Genomic DNA, 21,071 nt, shown 5'->3' with positions numbered 1-21,071 from the left:
GGATAATTACTCCCAGGATAGAGAAGAAATACAAGCCACCTCCCTCTGATACTGTCTACATAACTCAACAACTCCGTCCAGACTCAGTAGTGGTAAGCACTACAAGAAAAAGGGCAAACTCAGTCATCAGGTGATGCACCCCCTCCGGACAAAGAGTAGGAAATTTGATGCTGCATGGAAGAGTTGCGTCCCAGACAGCCAATCATTGGAGGATAGCCAACTCACAGGCGTTGTTGGCTAGATACGACAGGGCCCATTGGGATGAGATGCAAGACATAATTCAGCATCTCCCTAAGTGACATCAAAAAAGGGCACTGAAAATAGTGGAGGTAGGGCAAGCCATCACCAATAATCAGATTAGGTGTGCCCTAGACGCAGCAGACACAGCGGCCAGAAGTGTTAACACTGGTGTAACAGTAAGGAGCCATGCATAGCTCAGGTCCTCGGGTTTCAAACCCGAAATCCAACAAGCGGTGTTGACTATGCTGTTCAATTAAAACAGCTTTTCGGCCCAGAAGTGGACACTGCAATTGAAAAATTGCGTAAGGATGCAGACACCACAAAAGCTATGGGTGCACTATACACCACACCATACAGGGGATCCTTTCGAAAACCTCAGTTTAGAGGTGGATTTAGAGCTTAAGCAGAAGAAGCATCCACATCGCAGGCAAAACCAGCCTACCAACCTCCATACCAACGAGGTGGTTTTAGGGGCACATATCAAACATTATCCCAGAAGTAGAGGGAAATATCAAACAGCTAAACAAACCTCATAGCACACTAAACAGTGACTTGTTTCATCCCCTTCCACTCCACACCTCCCCTGTGGGAGGAAGACTACAAAAGTTCCACTCCAATTGGCATAACATTACCACAGACAATTGGGTACTATCAATTATGCGCAATGGTTATTGCCTAGAATTGATACAAACTCCCCCAATCATTCCACCAAAACCACACAAATTATCCACAGAACACATCAGTTTGTTACAGGAAGAAGTCCAATCTCGATTACTCAAACAACCAATAGAACCATGCCACAAAATCAAGTAAGGACGGGAGTTTACTCACTGTACTTCCTAATTCCCAAAAAGGATGGCACCCTAAGAACAATATTAGATCTCAGGACCCTCAACCTTTACATCCTGTCAGAACACTTTCACATGGTAACTCTCCAAGATGTTATCCCACTACTTCAAGAACACAATTTCATGGCAACATTATACCTCAAGGATGCGTATTTTCATATACTAATCCATCCTGAGCACAAAAAATATCTCATGTTTGTCATTCAAGGAAAGCACAATCAGTTCAGAGTGTTACCCTTCAGAATAACCGCTCCAAGGTATTCACATCGTACCGAGCAGTAGTCGCAGCCTAGCTAAGAAGACCACATATACATGTCTTTCTATATCTAGACGATTGGCTAATAAGTCATATGCAGTGTCAAAAACAATGCACATTACGTAATACAAACCCTGCACACGCTAGGGTTCTCAATAAATTACCAAAAGTCGCAACAACGACCTGCGCAAATGCAACAGTAGTTAGGTGCAACACTAAATACTCAAAAAGCGTTAGCAAGTCCAAATACGCAAAGAATACAAGCATTCCAAAATATAATCGCACCGATAGACAGGTCAACAGTACACTGTCAGATTTGTCATGAAAATGTTTGGAATGATGGCATCAATCAAAAAATGTATTAAGGGCACTACTCACCCATTAGGGTCTCAAGGCGTTGAGGGGAGGGGGGGGGGGAAGGGTTGCTGTTTACTTCTCAAAAAGCCATGTCTTGAGGTCCTTTCTGAAAGTTAGGAGGTCCTGGGTCTTGGTAGGTTGGTGGGGAGGGAGTTCCGGGTCTTGGAGGCGAGGTGGGAGAAGGATCTGCCGCCGGAGATGGTGCGTTGGATGCAGGGGACTGTGGCGAGGGTGAGGTGAGCGGAGAAGTCGAGTAGGTGTGTGGAAGTTTACTCGTTCGTTAAGGTAGGCTAGTCCAGTGTTGTGGAGGGATTTGTGAACGTAGATAAGGACTTTAAAGATTATCCTTTTGCTGATGGGCACCAGTGAAGGGATCTGAGGTGAGCGGAGATGTTTGTGGCTGGGGAGGTGAAGGATGAGACGTGCTGCTGCATTCTGGATTCGCTGGAGTTTTTGCTGAAGCTTGGCTGTGATACCAGCATAGAGGGCGTTGCTGTAGTCCAGTCTGCTGCTGATGATGGCATGGGTGACTTTTTCTTGTTTCTAAGGGAATCCATTTGAAGGTCTTCCATAGCATGCAAAGGGTGTTGAAACAGGAGGACAATATGGTGTTGATTTGCTGGGCCATGGAGAGAGATGAGTCTAAGATGATGCCAAGGTTGCGTGCGTGGGTGGAGGGTGTTGGGGGTGGTCAGAGGGCGATGGGCGTGGTCAGAGGGCGGTGGGCCACCAGGAGTCATCCCATACTGTCTTGTTGGGGCCGAAGATGATTTCTGTTTTGATGGAGTTGAGTTTGAGGTGGCTTGCTGTCATCCATTTGGCGATGTCGGAGTCCGGCGTGTAGGCTTGTCTTGGTGGTGGAAGGGTTCCTGGTGAGGGAGATGATGAGATGGGTGTCGTCTGCGTACCAGATGATGGTGATTCTGTGGGGGCGGTGGATGTTGGCGAGGAGGGCTATGTATATGTTGAAGAGGGTAGGGCTGAGGGGAGGATCCTTGGGGGACCCCACAGATGATCTTGGTTGCTGGGGACTGGAAAGGAGGGAGGCAAACTCTTTGGGTTCTTTCGGCGAGCAAGGAGGTGAGCCAGTCTAGGGCCTTGTGTCTGATTCCTGCATCAGACTTGCGCCGAGGTTTTGGTGGTATACAGTCTCGAAAGCTGCGGGGAGGTCCAGAAGGATGAGTGACGGTATCGCCTTTGTCCACTCTGGTTCTGATGTCGTCTGTGCAGGCGATTGAGGGCGGTCTCAGTGCTGTGGTTCTTGCAGAATCCAGACTGGGAGGCGTTAAGTGCGTTGTTTTCCTCTAGGAAGTTAGACAGTTGTGCTTTCACTATCTTTTCAGCGACCTTGGCGGGGAAGGGGAGAAGAGAGATGGGGGCGGTAGTTCTTGAGGTCTTCCGGGTCTTGTTTGGGTTAGTTGAGGAATGCATTAACTTCGGCATGCTTCCAGGTGTATGGGAAGGTTGCGGCGTCGAAGGAGCTGTTGATTACGGTGTGGAGCTGGGGAACGATGATTTTGCTGGCCTTGTTGAATGTGGTGGGGGCAGGGGTCTGTGGGGGGAGCCTGAGTGGATGGAGTTCATGTTTTTTTCGGTTTCTTCGTCTTTGGTTGGGGTACAGGTGAGGTGTGTAGTTGGTTGGTTGGGGGGAGGGGGGGGTTGTGCTGTCAGTCATGTTGGTTGGGGGGGGGGATGCTATGAAACTGTTGTGTATGTCTATGATTTTAAGGTGGAAGTAGTTGGAGAGGGAGTTGCAAAGGTTGTGGGTGTGAGGGCGGGGCGATGGTGCTGGATTTGGGTTTGATGAGCTCTTTGACTATGGTAGAGTTCCTTGCTGTTGTGTGAGTTATCTATGCGTTCTTTGTAGAATGACCGTTTGGCGGTCCGGATGAGTTGGTGGTGTTTGCGTATGGTGGTTTTGAGGGTGGAGAAATTGCTCATTGAGGGCTCTTGGCACCATGCTTTCTCAATTTTGCAGCAATCCCGTTTGGAGGCTTGGAGTTCTGTGGTGAACCAGGGGGCAGTGTTGATGGTGCGGGGGTTGTTTCTTTCGAGTGGGACGAGGGAGTCTGCGCAAGTTGTTGACCATTGTGTGAGGTTGTGGGCAGCAATGTTGGGGTTGTTGGTGATGGGGTGGGGGAGCTTGTGTGTTTGGCGTTCAGGTGTTCTTTGGAGACCTTGTCCCACATTCGGTAGGGTGCGGTGTGTTGTCGGTGGGTGGGGGGTTTCATGAAGTGGACGCAGTGGTGGTCAGTTCAGTGGTGTGGGTAAAGGTGACTTGGTTGCTGGAGGTGAAAATTGCATCAAGCGTGTGTCCTGCTGAGTGAGTGGGTGAGGTGACCAGTTGCTTGAGTCCGAGGTTCATGAGGTTGTCTAGCAGGGTTGTGGAGTTGCGGTCGTGGGTGCTTTCACCAAAGAGTTGAGGTCACCAAAGAGTATGTAGTCTGAGGTGAGGGCGTGGGAGCTGATATCGGTGATGGCGTCACAAAAAGGGAGGCAAGGTCCTGGTGGTCTGTAAATGAGGGTTCCTCTAAGGGTGGTGTTGGCGTTGATGTGAATTAAAAAGTGTAGGTGTTCTGCGCTGTCTAGGGTGTCGTGGGTGTTGGCGGAGATTTTGATGGTGTTTTTGTGTATGATGGCGATGCTTCCCCCTGGCTTGTTTATGCGGTCTCTACAGGAGATTTTGTAGCCTTCTGGGATGGCTATGTATCCCAGAATCATGTATTGCAATCGTTCCACATGCAAGACTAAACATGCGGCCCTTACAACAGGCTATGTTTGGGAAGGCTTGTTAATACTATAGTATTTAAGATTTTTATTTTAATACCTTGGTATTAAAATTTTAAATGGTATATACATACATTTGTATATGTCTATTTTTATTTATGTAAGTATGATAATACTGTAGTATTAAATTATTACTGGAGTATTATGTTGTAGGATACTATTTTTTATTAAGTTGAAAGAAAAAAAAAACTAGTTATTGTATGTTGCACATACCTTTTAGGATCGGGATGTAAGGGTTTTAGGGATAAGGGTGGGGAAGTGTAGGAGTACTCAGGTATTAAACTTTGATGCCTGAGTAATTTTTACGTAAAAATGTGTACATATTTCTATGTTTATATATTAAAAAAAAAAATATATATATATATATATATATATATATATATATATATATATATATATAGGATTTGAGAGATTAGGGGTAACGTATGTGTAAGTATGATTTATTTTTAAAAATTAATAGGAGATTTTTCTTTTTATTTGTTGGGTTAAAAGCATATTAAAGTAATTAGGGAAACAGCACTAATAACTCAGTCAATGCAATGATATGCATTGACCACACATATGCGTTTACCGCGCATATGTGTAGTAACGGTAGAGTGAGCAGTCGGCAGAAGGAAGGAAACACGCAGGAAGGTCTGGTAGTTTTTAGGACAGAACAGTGTAAGTTTTAGTACGGGGAAGGGTAGGTTTTAGGGTGAATGCGGTGTTAGGGTAGTTTTTAGGACAGGGTGTGGTAGGTTTTAGGACAGGGTAGGGTTTAGAGCGGGTTGGGTAGATTTATACTAATCCATCACTAATTCTTGTTGGGTACCGGAGTAGCGTGCTACTCATCGAAAAGCGCTTCGACGCCTCGTCAGGGGTAGTAAGCGCTATATAAATACGATTACAATTACAATTATAGGGCAGAGCGGAGCAGGTTTTAGGACAGAGCAGGAAAGGGTTTAGGGTGGAGTTCGGGGGTTCGGGGTAGTTTTTAGGACAGGACGGTGTACGTTTTAGGACAGGACAGGGTAGGTTTTAGGGTTTAGGGCGGGGGGGTCAGGTAGTTTTTAGGACAGGACGGGGATAGGTTTTAGGGTTTAGGGTGGGTCAGGGTAGGTTTTAGGACAGGAGTAGGGTAGTTTTTAGGGTGAAGGCAGGGGTCGGGTAGTTTTAGGACAGGGTGGGGTAGGTTTTAGGACATAGTAGGTTTTAGGGTTTAGAGCGGGGTTGGGTAGTTTTTAGGGCAGGGTAGGTTTTAGGGCTTAGGGTGGGGTGGGGGTTGGGGTGGACAGGACAGTGTATGTTTTAGTGTAGGTCGGGTAGATTTAAGGAGAGGGCGGGTAGGTTTTGGAATGGGGCAGGGTAGGTTTTGGGATGGGGCAAGGTAGCTTTTAGGGTTTAGGGCAAAGGCAGGGGGTTGGGGTAGTTTTTAGGGCAGGGTAGTTTTTAGGGCTCTGGATGGGGGCTCGGTTAGTTTTTAGGAAAGGGTTGGGTAGTTTTTAGGACGGGGTAGGTTTTAGGGTGGGGGGTGAGGGCCGGATAGTTTTAAGGACAGGGTAGGTTTTAGGACAGGGTAGCTTTTAGGGTTGGGGGAGGTGTAGTTTTTAGGGCAGGGTAGGTTTTAGGGTTTAGGGTTTAGGGCAGGGAAGGGTAGTTTTTGGGCCAGGGTAGGTTTTACGGTTCACAGCGGGGGTTGGAGTAGTTTCTAGAACAGGTGGGGTCGTTTTTGAGTTTAGGGCAGGGTGGAGTGGGTCGCAGTAGTTTTTAGGAAAGTTTGGGGCTCTTGGCAGGTGTTGGAAGGGGCAGTTTCAAGGGCTTGGGCAGGTGGAGAATGATGTCAGGTTTAGGGGCATTACGGGGGAGAATTTGCCATGCATGTTACTTTACCAAACATGCTTCTACAACTAAATTTGTTGTAAAGGCATGCGTGGTAAAGGCATGCAATGTAAAGACAGTTGTTGTAAAGACCGTGTTGTAAAGACATGCGTTGTAAACGCATTCGTTGTTCCATCATACATCCCATCTATGACAGTGGTCTGCAACAGCCTTGTCTTTGACTGTTGTCTATGACAACTGCCTTGTCTACAATGACCTAGTCTATGTGACCACTTCTACGATGGCCTAGTCTAGGCCTGCATTGTTTACAACAGCCTAGTCTATGATGACGGTCTTGTCTATGACTGCATTCTCTATTAAGGCGGCCTCGTTGACAAGCATTGACGTCAGCCTTGTCAATTATTGATGACAATACGAACTAAGACAAAAGCATGTAATTGTCAACAAAAAACACATAATCCAGGTTAACTTAATGTCCAGAATTAAGGTGACTGATATGAGCATGTCTACCACAGTTGGCAATATATGGAGAGGCGTATATCGGGAAATTACACTACTCCGCCTCCAAATTCAGAGCATGGGTCAGATCCATGTAGCTTCAGTACTAGACCAACAGGGTATATTACACCCACAACTGGTGGATCCCCCAACCAGATTTAGTTTGGTGGTTTTCATACCCTGTGGGAGTGAGTGGCCAAACACTTCTAGCTTTAAATAGCAAACAAGCAATCAGTTTGTTTTTTCTTTGATTTTTAAAATACAGAAGTTGTAAAATCTGTTCCAATTGTTGATGTATCCAGGAGGAATTACAATCATGGAAAACCCTGTGGCTCATAATCACGCCTAACCGGCAAGAAAAAAGGTTCTCATGTATGTCCAGTTCTACTGTACAGGCTGATAATTCACTGGCAATACGGGGCAGGTATAACCACCAGATGTGGTCAGACATGGCCACATACATAAGTCTTCCGGAAGACAAAGGACAAAAAAAAAAAAAAAAAAAAATGCTGCAGGGAGGCGAAATGTCATCCTCAGACAACATAGATTTTGCTATAGTTATAGCTTCAATAGGATTCCCACAACTGCTAGGTCAGTGGTCCTTGGACACCAAGGTTGGCTCAAGGCCACAACAGTTCTAATCAAAGGTGCAAATATATCTAATGTTTTTACCTTACCATTAAGACGCTGTGTTTGGCAAAAACGTTAACAACACTTTGCATACAGTCAAGGGTAACTCTGACACCACAAGATCTTTTGGCACATTACAATTGTGAATGAATCCTGCTTTAGAGGGACCCACAAAAGACACTTATCCATATCAAGGAGAATACCAGCGGTATCTGAGTTATCAACCCTCTCAGTAACCCTTAGGCTAGGGTACCTACAATCACAATGTTCTTGTGCTGTTTGCACCATCCTGTGGGAGAAACATTCTAAAAAATTTCATCTGTGGTGGAAAATGGCATTGAACGAATAAGTCCTGGATCTCATCACATATAGACAGATGTTACAGTTTACCCAGGTTCTGCCAACTACTCCACCAAAATGAGGGCTCCCACCTCATCTCCTTCGGAAGGACGTGCTAGCTACACTAACCAAAGGTTCCATAGAGAAATGTCCACATTCTCAGGAAGGAACGGGCTTCTATCCTCTGTTTTTCCTCATAAGCACAAAAGCAAAGGAGTGGCGATCTATCATAGACCTCCGGAAATTAAGCAAGTATTTCCGGAAACAATCCTTTTACGTGGTCACCCTCGCCCACAGTACACTGGCAGCTCTGAATTTATAGGATTCATACTGCCGCTTTCCCACCCATTCATCAGAGTTCTTCCATTTGGCTGCAAATCAGCTTTTTTTTGTGAGAATGGCCATCAGGTATTCCACTACTTCGACAACTGGTTGATAAAAACACCTTCTGCATTTCAAGCGTCCAAGGCCACAGAGGCGTACCTAAAGTTGTTTCACAAACTAAATCTCCTTGTGAATTATCAAAGATCATTAACTCCTCCATCCAAGAAGACATGGTTCCTGGGCCTCAACACTAGATGCTGTCCAGAACAAAGACTTTCTATTCTAACGAATGCTCTAGGAACTGGTTAAAAATGTTTTTTAAAAATATTGCATCTGTTCAATTAGCTTTAGGTCATCATGTCCTCTGCGATCCATATGATCCCTCTTGTACGCCTGAAAATGAAAGCCTTTAAGGAGCAGCTACAAAAACAATAGATTCAATCAAACAGATCGTCCGAGTGCCTGGTGAATTTCACACGGGTATGATAGAAATTCTAGCCTGGTGGTCCCAGGTGCTTCCCTGGAAAGCTGGGGCAGTCATCTACAGAACCTGCAAGTTCAAGGAGAGTCATCTCTGCTCCAGAAAATCATACATATCAATCACCAAGAGCTCAAAGCCATCTTCTCAGTCTTCAAACTTTCATGTCAATGATAGCAGAGTCTTTGGTGTTAGTTCACACAGACAATACCGTCATCATGCAATACGTGAATAAACAAAGCAGCACATGATCACTGGCGCTGTCCAAGGAAGATCAGGAAATTTGGAGTGGCTAACACAAAGAAAAAATATTTGGGCCAAACATGTTAACTGAACTAGAAATCTCCTAGCAGACATGCTAAGCAAAACTGGAAACAGCCTCCCCAAATGGGAGTTTGATCAGTCGACACCTAGTATGATCTTCTCGTTCTGAGGCAAATCGGCTCTGCAACCCTTTGCATAAAACAAACCTCGAATGCAGTTTGGCATCTACATCCAGGATCGTGGGGCAATGCTTTTCAACAGATGGTCTGGGATCTATGTCTACCCTTTTCCCAGATAAATTTAATACCAAAGGCTCTCACCTGAGTGGTGCCATCTCATCCACATAGCCCTCAGGTGGCCCGCAGATCTTTGCTTCTCAGAGCTTCTCCTGCTATCGGAATACAACCACATTCACGTACCAACATTTTGTAAACATTTTGGTGATTAACTAATACCAGATCCTTTATCCTGACCGTTCTCCTTATGTGCATGGCTCCTATATTCCAAAAATTAAAAGATCTCCATATTCCTCAGGACTACAGATGAATTTTCCCCAAGTCAAGGCGGAAGCCTCGATAGACATGTAAACGTTAATGGCAACGTTTCTGCCTATAGTGCCAGAAATCAAACCAACGTCCTCTACCAGCATAATCTGGCAAATAACTACCCTTTCTCCTCACTAGCTCAGTCATGGTTGGTAGACGTGTCCGTTAAGGTACGGTGTGCAGCAATATCAAGATGCTTATTTTCTCTTTCTACTCGTGCAGAATCATCAGTTTATAAAAATTATTCAAAGTTTTCTCCTAAAAGAAGGGCTCTTTCCGCTGACTGGCACCTAAACACAATTCTATTTTAACTCAAGAAGAGTTAATTTGATCCCATTTACAGAGCACGCCTCCTATTCCTCACATAGGTCTCCTTGTTACTAGCACCCTCTCCGAGAAGTAGGCTACAGGAGATGGTCTTTCTCAACTCAAGAACCTTCTCGCACCTCACAGGAAATTTAGTACTTCTCTGAACCAATCAAAAGATTTATTCCCAAGGTTCCTTCCAATTTTGCCTCAGTGAACCTAATATATTTGCGACTTTCTTCCCGAATTCAACATCACCAGCTGAAATTCTATGTACATTGCACTAAACTCATGAGAACTGACCAACTGTTGGACTCAGACGGACACACCTGCAAGGGTGGTCCAGTCACAATGGCAACCACTGCTTGATTAATTTCAGCTGCAATCCAGTCCTGCCACTCAAAGTCCAGCAAGCTCCTCGCAGAGAAAACTAGGGCATACTCATCTAGGGCAGTTTTCACCTCAACTACTTTGCACTAGTGCTTGTGGAGAAGATATTTTGTGCTGGGACCTGAAAAGGTGTGCATATAATTAATGCACCATTATTACCTGGAATCAACACAGGTCAGTGCTGCAGCAGTTGGACAGGTTTTACTACACCACTTTTTTCAATAAGGGGAGCCTCTTTTGGTTCCATGTGTTTTTGTATTCATACAAATTTTAATGTATGGTTTGTGTGTAAGGAAATGCCTCCTTGGCATGGTTACCCCCCTGACTTTTTGCCTTTGCTGATGCGAAGTCTTGATTGAAAGTGTGCTGGGACCCTGCTAACCAGGCCCCAGCACCAGTGTTCTTTCCCTAAACTGTACCTTTTGCTTCTACAATTGGAACAGCCCTGGCACTCCGATACGCCCCTTGTAACTAGTACCCCTGGTACCAAGGGCCCTGATGCCAGGGAAGGTCTCTAAGGGCTGCAGCATGTCTTATGCCACCCTGGGGACCCCTCACTTAGCACATGCACACTGCCTCACAGCTTGTGTGTGCTGGTGGGGAGAAAAAGACTAAGTCGACATGGTACTCCCCTCAGAGTGCCATGCCAACCTCACACTGCCTGTGGCATAGGTAAGTCACCCCTCTAGCAGGCCTTACAGCCCTAAGGCAGGGTGCACTATACCACAGGTGAGGGCATATGTGCATGAGCACCTATGCCCCTACAGTGTCTAAGCAAAACCTTAGACATTGTAAGTGCAGGGTAGCCATAAGAGTATATGGTCTGGGAGTTTGTCAAACACGAACGCCACAGTTCCATAATGGCTACACTGAAATCTGGGAAAGTTTGGTATCAAACTTCTCAGCACAATAAATGCACACTGATGCCAGTGTGGAATTTATTGTAAAATGCCCCCAGAGGGCATCTTAGAGATGCCCCCTGACTACCAATCCGACTTTTAGTGTAGGCTGACCAGTTTCTGCCAGCCTGCCACAACCAGACGAGTTGCTGGCCACATGGGGAGAGTGACTTTGTCAGGAACAAAGCCTGTACTGGGTGGAGGTGCTTCACACCTCCCCCTGCAGGAACTGTAACACCTGGTGGTGAGCCTCAAAGGCTCACCCCTTTTGTTATAGCGCCACAGGGCATCCCAGCTAGTGGAGATGCCTGCCCCTCCGGCCACTGCCCCCACTTTTGGCGGCAAGGATGTAGGAGATAATTAGGAAAACAAGGAGTCACCACCCACCAGTCAGGACAGCCCCTAAGGTGCCCTGAGCTGAGGTGACCCCTGCCTTTAGAAATCCTCCAACTTAGTTTTGGAGGATTCCCCCGATAGGATTCGGGATGTGCCCCCCTCCCCACAGGGAGGAGACAGAGGGTGTAGCCACCCTCCAGGACAGTAGCCATTGGCTACTGCCCTCCCAAGAACCCAGGAAATCAGATTCCTGCAACCTGAACTAAAAAGGACTGCTGACCTACAAGCCTGCAGAGACGACTAACGACAACTGCTTTGGCCCCAGCCCTATTGGCCTGTCTCAGGAGTCAAAAACCTGCAACCAGCGACGCATCCAACAGGGACCAGCGACCTCTGAAGCCTCAGAGGACTGCCCTGAACCTAAAGACAAAAACTCCAGTGAGCAGCGGCTTTGCTCAACTTCAACAACAACTTTGCAACTTTCTTGCAACTTTAAAGAACTTCACTCTTCCCGCCGGATGCGTGAGACTTCTCACTCTGCACCGACGCCCCCGGCTCGAGATCCAGAGAACCAACACCACAGGGAGGACTCCCTGGCGACTGCGACCCCGTGAGTAGCCCGAGACAATCCCCCTGGACTCCCACAACGACGCCTGCAGAGAGAATCCAGAGGCTCCCCCTGACCGTGACTGCCTGTAACAAGGGACCGGGCGCCTGGACCAAGCACTGCACCCGCAGCCCCCAGGACCTGGAGGAACCGAGCCTCAGTGTAGGAGTGACCCCCATGCGACCCTCTGCCTAGCCCAGGTGGTGGCTGGCCAGATAAGCCCCCCTGTGCCCTGCCTCCACCGCTAGTGACCCCCGGGTCCCTCCATTGAAACAATACAAAGCCAGACTCCTGCTTTGCACACTGCACCCGGCCGCCCCTGTGCCGCTGAGGGTGTGTTTTGTGTGCCTACTTGTGTAACCCTCCTCCTCCCCCCCCCCCCCGTCCTGAGGACACGGGTACTTACCTGCTGGCAGACTGGAACCGGAGCTGCCCTGTTCTCCATAGGCACCTATGTGTTTTGGGGACCTCTTTGACCTCTGCACCTGACCAGCCCTGAGCTTCTGGTGTGGTAACTTTGGGGTTGTCTTGAACCCCCCAACGGAGGGCTACCTATGCCCAGGAACTGAGACTTGTAAGTGTCTTTCTTACCTCAGTCTAACCAATACTTACCTCCCCCAGGAACTGTTGATTTTTTGCACTGTCTACTTTTAAAATAGCTTATTGCCATTTTAACAAAAACTGTATATGTTATTGCTCTAATTCAAAGTTCCTAACTTACCTGTGTGGAGTACCTTGCATTTTATGTATTTACTTCAAATCCTGAATCTTGTGGTTCTAAAACAAATTAAGAAAATATATTTTTCTATATAAAAACTATTGGCCTGGAGTTAAGTCTTTGTGTGTGTTCCTTATTTGTCTCTGTGTGTGTGTGTACAACAAATGTTTAACACTACCCTCTGATAAACCTACTGCTCGACTACACTACCACAAAATAGAGCATTACAATTATCTAATTTTACCACTCTTACCTCTAAGGGGAACCCTTGGACTCCATGCACACTATCTCTTACTTTGAGATATTATATACAGAGCCAGCTTCCTACAGTGTATATATGTGTTCGATGGCATGTGTAGCTGCAGATACACATGCTGTGCACAGTCCGCCATCTGGTGTTGGGCTCGGAGTGTTACAAGTTGTTTTTCTTCGAAGAAGTCTTTTCGAGTCACGAGACCGAGGGACTCCTCCCATTTCGACTCCATTGCGCATGGGCGTCGACTCCATCTTAGATTGTTTTTTTTCCGCCATCGGGTTCGGACGTGTTCCTTTTCGCTCCGTGTTTCGGGTCGGAAAGTTAGTTAGAATCTCGGAAAAAATCGTCGGTATTGTTTGCGTTCGGTATCGGGTTAGTTAGAACAAATCGACACCGAATTTTGAAGAACTCCGGTGGCCCTTCGGGGTTTTTTCGATCCCCCGTCGGGGCCTGGTCGGCCCGGCCACGTGCGACTTCAAGGCTGATGGAATGGACCCCATTCCGCTTCTGCCCAAAATGCCATAATAAGTATCCGTATACGGATCAGCATCTGGTCTGTAACTTGTGCTTGTCCCCCGAGCACAAGGAGGATACTTGTGAAGCCTGTCGAGCGTTTCGGTCGAAGACGCTGAGAGACCGAAGAGCCAGGAGACTACAAATGGCGTCCACGCCGACAGGTCAAGAACGTTTCGAGGAGGAAGACTAAGCTTTCTCCATCCACGAGTCTGATTCTGAAGAACTCGACGCCGAAGAAACACCCCAAACCGTGAGTAAGACGTCGAAAATCAAGACTCACGAGAAGTCCACAAAAGCCCAGGGGACGCCACCGCCAACAGGCCATGGCTTAACCCGAAAACTAGGTGACCGATCCAAGGCACCGAAAAAGGGCATGCTGGTGTTGAAGTCTTCCGACTCCGGTCGAGATACCGCCACACAGCAACCTCGGAGCCGAGACAGCGGCTCCGAGAAAATTTGGCACAGAGACAGCGGCACCGAAGAATTTCGGCACCGAGACACCACGCCGAAAACAAAGAAGGTTTCTTCGGAGCCTAAAAAGACTTCCGGGAAGGTTTCGGTTCCGAAACATCCAGCCTCGGAGCCGAAAACTAGTTCCTATACAGAGGAACAAGGATTAACCTCCCAATTACATAGATTTGGAGAGGAGCTTCAAGCTGTAGAGCCTGACTACATGCAAAGAAGGCTTCATATTCATGAGGACACAGGGAAGATAACCACTCTTCCCCCAATCAAAATAAAAAGGAAACTTGCCTTTCAACAAAAGGACAAGCAAAGGTGGCAAGGAAAACAACCCCACCACCGTCTCCACCACCATCAATACATGCATCACCAGCAACAACTCCACCACTGATGCACTCACCAGCTCATACCACAATGAGTCAGGATGATCCCGATGCATGGGACCTCTACGATGCTCCAGTGTCTGACAATAGCCCAGACTCTTATCCTACAAAACCGTCACCACCTGAGGACAGTACATCCTATACACAGGTGGTCGCAAGGGCAGCCGAGTTTCACAATGTCTCCTTACATTCGGAACCAATTGAGGATGACTTTCTCTTTAACACCCTATCCTCCACCCATAGCCAGTATCAATGCCTTCCCATGCTCCCAGGAATGCTAAGACATTCAAAACCAATTTTTCAGGATCCAGTTAAAGGCAGAGCCATAACTCCAAGGGTGGAGAAAAAATATAAGCCACCGCCTACAGATCCAATATATATCACAACACAACTAACACCGGACTCAGTAGTTGTGGGGGCAGCTCGTAAGAGAGCCAACTCTCATACCTCAGGCGACGCACCACCTCCAGACAAGGAGAGCTGCAAATTTGATGCTGCGGGAAAAAGGGTTGCAGCACAAGCAGCAAATCAATGGCGTATTGCCAATTCACAAGCACTTTTGGCAAGATACGACCGGGCTCACTGGGATGAAATGCAACATTTCATCGAACACTTACCCAAGGAGTTCCAAAAAAGAGCGCAACAGGTGGTGGAAGAGGGACAAAGTATCTCAAATAATCAGATACGGTCTTCTATGGATGCAGCAGATACAGCTGCAAGGACAATAAACACTGCAGTCACAATACGAAGGCACGCATGGCTGCGCACTTCTGGGTTCAAACCGGAAATCCAGCAGGCTGTGCTCAATATGCCGTTTAATGAACAGCAATTGTTTGGGCCGGAGGTAGACACTGCCATTGAGAAACTCAAAAAAGACACCGATACAGCCAAAGCCATGGGCGCGCACTACTCCCCGCAGAGCAGAGGCACATTTCGGAAAACACCTTTTAGGGGAGGGTTTCGAGGTCAACCCACAGAAACCACAACCTCACAAACAAGGCCTACCTACCAGGGTCAATATCAAAGGGGAGGTTTTCGGGGGCAATTTAGAGGGGGCCAATTCCCAAAAAATAGAGGAAAATTCCAAGGCCCCAAAACCCCTCAAAATAAGCAGTGACTCGCAAGTCACACACCCCCATCACATAACACCTGTGGGGGGAAGACTAAGCCAATTTTACAAACTTTGGGAGGAAATAACAACAGAAATTTGGGTCTTAGCAATTATCCAGCATGGTTATTGCATAGAATTTCGCCAATTCCCTCCAAACGTCCCACCGAAAACACACAATATGTCAAAACAACATATAGATCTTCTAGGACTAGAAGTTCAAGCATTGCTACAAAAGGACGCAATAGAATTAGTTCCAATTCAACAGAAACACAGGAGTTTACTCACTGTACTTTCTAATACCCAAAAAGGACAAAACTCTGAGACCAATACTAGATCTCAGAACACTAAATACCTACATCAAATCAGACCACTTTCACATGGTCACATTACAAGACGTAATCCCACTGCTCAAACAGCAAGACTACATGACAACATTAGATCTAAAAGATGCGTATTTCCATATACCAATACATCCTTCACACAGGAAATACCTAAGGTTCGTATTCCAAGGAATACATTACCAATTCAAAGTGCTGCCATCCGGAATAACAACTGCGCCAAGAGTTTTTACAAAATGCCTGGCAGTAGTAGCTGCACATATCAGAAGGCAGCAAATACATGTGTTCCCGTACTTAGACGACTGGTTAATCAAAACCAACATGCTAAGACAATGTTCACAGCACACAAACTACGTCATACAGACCCTTCACAGGCTAGGTTTCTCGATCAACTACGCGAAGTCACACCTTTTGCCGTGTCAAACACAGCAATACTTAGGAGCGACAATCAACACAGCAAAAGGGATTGCCACTCCAAGTCCACAAAGGGTTCAAACATTTCACAAGGTAATACAGGCCATGTAAGATACAAGTCAAAATGGTAATGAAACTCCTAGGCATGATGTCTTCATGCATAGCCATTTTCCCAAACACAAGATTGCACATGTGGCCCTTACAACAGTGCCTAGCATCACAATGGTCACAAGCACAGGGTCAACTTCTAGATCTGGTGTTAATAGACCGCCAAACATACATCTCGCTTCTATGGTGGAACAGTACAAATTTAAACCGAGGGCGGCCTTTCCAAGACCCAGTGACACAATACGTCATAACGACGGATGCTTCCATGACAGGGTGGGGCGCACACCTCAATCAACACAGCATCCAAGGACAATAGGACAATCAACAAAGACTACTTCACATAAATCACTTGGAACTGCTAGCGGTATTTCTAGCATTAAAAGCGTTTCAACCACTGATAGCCCACAAACACATTCTGGTCAAGACAGACAATATGACAACAATGTATTATCTAAGCAAACAAGGGGGGACACACTTGTCACAGCTGTGTCTCTTTGCACAAAAAATTTGGCATTGGGCAATTCACAACAACATTCGCCTGATAGCACAATACATACCAGGCATTCAAAATCAGTTAGCCGACAATCTCAGTCGATCATCAGCAAACTCACGAATGGGAAATACATCCCCAGATCCTACAGGATCACTTCTGCCGCTGGGGGACACCAAACATTGATCTATTTGCAACAAAAGAAAACGCAAAATGCCAAAACTTCGCGGCCAGGTATTCACACCCCCAGTCCGAGGGCAATGCTCTATGGATCAGCTGGTCGGGGATATTTGCTACGCTTTTCCCCCCTATCCCGCTCATTCCTTATCTGGTCAACAAACTGAGTCAAAACAAACTCAAACTAATACTCCTAGCTCGCCAACCATGGTACACAACACTGTTGCACTTATCAGTAGTACCCCACATCAAATTACCAAACAGACCAGATCTGTTGACACAACACAAACAACAGATCAGATGCCCGAATCCAGCATCGCTCAACCTAGCAATCTGACTCCTGAAGTCTTAGAATTCGGATATTTAAACCTTTCAAAAGTGTATGGAGGTCATTAAACAAGCAAGAAAACCCACAAGACATTGTTACACAAACAAATGGAAAAGATTTGTTTGCTACTGTCAGGCTAATCAAATTATGCCACTAGAAGCCTCCACACCACATTGTAAGTTATTTACTACACTTACAAAAGTCAAATATAGCTTTCTCTTTCATTAAAATTCATCTCACTGCAATATCTGCTTATCTGCAGATTAAACATACAACATCGCTTTTTAGAATCCCAGTTATTAAAGCCTTTATGGAAGGACTAAAAAGAATCATACCCCCAAGGACACCACCAGTACCTTCGTGGAACCTTAATATTGTATTAACACGACTCATGGGCCCACCATTCGAACCCATGCATTCTTGTCAAATCCAATTTCTAACTTGGAAAGTAGCCTTTCTAATAGCCATCACATCACTTCGAAGAGTTAGTGAAATACAAGCATTTAATATTCAAGAACCCTTTATACAAATACATAAACATAAAGTGGTTCTCTGTACAAATCCAAAAGTCATATCACCATTCCATCTAAACCAAACTGTGGAACTCCCAGTCTTCTTCCCACAACCAGACTCAGTAGTTGAAAGGGCATTGCACACATTAGACATAAAGAGCACTAATGTATTACATTGACAGAACAAAACAATTTCGTAAAACAAAACAATTGTTCGTAGCTTTCCAAAAACCTCATGCAGGTAACCCAATATCCAAACAAGTCATTGCCAGATGGATAGTCAAATGTATTCACACCTGTTACCTTAAAGCTAAGAGACAATTACCCATTACACCAAGGGCACACTCCACTAGGAAGAAGGGCGCCACAATGGCTTTTCTTGGTATTATACCAATGACAGAAATTTGTAAGGCAGCCACCTGGTCTACGCCTCATACATTTACTAAGCATTACTGTGTAGATGTGTTAGCAACACAGCAGGCCACAGTAGGACAGGCTGTATTGAGAACATTATTTCAGACAACTTCAACTCCTACAGGCTGACCACCGCTTTTGGGGAGATTACTGCTTTGTAGTCTATGCACAGCATGTGTATCTGCAGCTACACATGCCATCGAACAGAAAATGTCACTTAACCAGTGTACATCTGTTCGTGGCATGAGACGCTGCAGATTCACATGCACCCTCCCACCTCCCCGGGAGCCTGTAGCAGTTTTTAGTTGCATAAAAATTGTAAATATGTAAATATTTTTTTACTACACACCATGTACATACATTTCTACTCCATTGCATGGGCACCTCTAGTATCCTCACTTTACCAACTCCTACCTCGCCCTTTGCGGGGAAAACAATCTAACATGTAGTCGACGCCCATGCGCAATGGAGCCGAAAGGGAGGAGTCACTCGGTCCCGTGACTCAGACTTCTTAGAAGAAAAACAACTTATAACACTCAGAGCCCAACACTAGATGGCAGGAACAGTGCACAGCGTGTGTGTGTGTATATAATGTATGTGTGTGTGTGTGTGTGTGTGTATGTATATATATATATATATATATATATATATATATATATATATATATATATATATTCTTTTTTTCTTTACTGTGGGACTCCAGCAAGGTACTTTTATGTAACTCTTAAATTAAGACCAAAAACTTATTGTGGATCCCAAGCACCCTACTTTTCTCTGCAAATCGCTAATCCAGCTGGCTTTTGACCTTAGCTGTATCAACTGAGCTGACTTGCTTTTTATTACTTTTATTGCTCAAATCTTTTTGCTTGTGCTGTTGATCGTTGTTTGTGAAGGTTGGTAATTGTGCTTAAAAGTTCAGAAAAGTAAAGTACCATTTGGCATGTATGATTTTTGAGCTTCAATGACAGTATTTGAAGTTTTGACACAGACATTTTTTTCTTTAAGTCTTGAAGATCAAATGGAACAGTTGTCCTTGCACTACTGGGAGCTTTTGGAAGCCAGTGAGAAAAGTGTTGCAGGCACCACCTGTAAGTCTATTTTGAGCATTTATATAACAAGTGCATTAAATGTGTACTAGGATTAATAATGGCCATTGCCCATTTGTAGGTTTAATCCATTGTGTTCTAGATGTACCGTTGACTTGTCATTATATCCAGCCCCTTAGACTTTTTAAATTTACAGTTTGAGTAGCAATTACAAAGTTGTAATTAGTCCATTACACTGAGAAATAGCTGTAGGAAAACAGATAAAACTATGGAAGTGGGTGGAAGAAAGTGGTAGAGAGGCTGCTACAAAACCAAAACGGACCCCTTTTGGTGAATTGCTTTGGGAGAGGAATATCTGGTTTCCGTTTGATATCTCGGCATAGGCAGGTGCAACTGCAAAATAGTACAGTTAAGAGAGAAGAACATTTAATAACCCAACCAATTTACTATAGGTGACAAAATTAGTGGATGAAATTAAACAAAAATAAAGAAAATATGATATTTGCATAAGGAGTTATTTTGGGGTAGGGAAGTCTTTTCCCATGGATGGACTGTGCTTATGTATAAATTGGTTAACTCAGATCAAACATTTTACTTTAGGATTAAGAATATTCCTTGAGCTTAAGACTTTACTATTACTATTTCTGTCAGTGATCCTGTTCTGTATGCTTTACCGCCTTTTAATCTTCCACTAATGCAAACTATTGGGCATACAAGCACATTACTGTCTTCAATAGAGGACTGTGCTTTCTTCAACATGGGTGCCAGCTCATGACCCAAAAACGTCTCGCAGCAAAACCGGACAGGCATCTTATTGCATCATATGTATGGTATGGTAATACAGTGGATGGAAAACAATTTATATGTACAGAACATAAACTTCTACCATAAGATTGTATTGAGAGAAAAGTGAAAATGAAAAGCAGCTTTCTTGTAACTGTATACTGGTAGAGCAGTATTTTAATGTAAAAATGGCACTGGTTACGGAAGTTGTCCAATTTAACACATTTAATAAAACGCCTGACAGGCATAAAAGAAAAGTTGTGGAGCTGATCGACTCCTTTGCCATATTCTTTGTCGAAATCCGTCATCCTATAATTAGACTTCACCAGCAGTGTCTCCTTTGTGCACCTCCCTGGTGGATGACCTTTCAGGACGTATTAGAGAGGCAAAAATAAATGTAATACTCAGCGTGACATGCCACTGACCTCTGAATCCATCATTATGGAGGCACTTCAATCTAGAGCGGCTCCAAAACCAACTTTGCCGCTAGTTCTTGCAGAGTTGGTGTGATAGAAATTTCACTCCTGTAAATATATATGTGGCTACATCAAGACTTCAAAAGAATTTCAAGGCGTCGGAGCAAGAACCACCCTACTGTCTTTAAGCACCCGTCTGATTTTCAGCAGTCGGGTAGACACACCCACCTGCTCTGGAAACATCAGTTCCTGCACATCAGGACAGTTACGAAATTGATGCAGCAGGGTCCCTCAAGACAGCTAGTGAAATAGCTTTATTGGGAAGGTATAACAGATCGCTCTGTAAATTATTGTACCTGTTTCTGGAAAATATGCCCAGAGTATGCAGACCTGACGACTTAGAGGTATTCAAAGAACGACCTTTTGTACGCACCTAAGTCATTCAGAATGTGGGGGTACTAAGTCCATCCACACCGTCAGGAGCTGTCTGCCCAATTTCTGATTAGCTCAAAGCACCTCACTTGAACCCTTAACCCTATCTGGGTGGAAAGCGATAGTGGAAACCTAAACATGACACTGACTCCCAAGGAAGTCATGGAAACATCTCCCACTTCTGTTGTATTACTCATGCATGTCCAGGCAAACCACAAGAAAGATACAAAATATGGTTTCAGTAC

General features: G+C 45.2%; 1 protein-coding gene across 2 annotated transcripts in view; it reads left to right on the top strand.

Annotated features, from left to right (window-relative positions):
- Positions 1–21,071, top strand: part of CAPRIN2 (caprin family member 2) — a 743,926-nt gene that overhangs the window by 152,868 nt on the left and 569,987 nt on the right. For both annotated transcript variants that reach the window (XM_069228195.1, XM_069228194.1), the window contains exon 6: positions 19,155–19,237. In XM_069228195.1, the coding sequence (XP_069084296.1) occupies positions 19,155–19,237 (83 nt within the window). The remainder of the gene's footprint in view (positions 1–19,154; positions 19,238–21,071) is intronic.

The sequence above is a fragment of the Pleurodeles waltl genome, chromosome 4_1 (assembly GCF_031143425.1).
Source record: "Pleurodeles waltl isolate 20211129_DDA chromosome 4_1, aPleWal1.hap1.20221129, whole genome shotgun sequence".
NCBI classification, from domain to species: Eukaryota; Metazoa; Chordata; class Amphibia; order Caudata; family Salamandridae; genus Pleurodeles; species Pleurodeles waltl.
This window is presented reverse-complemented; position numbering and strand designations above follow the sequence as displayed.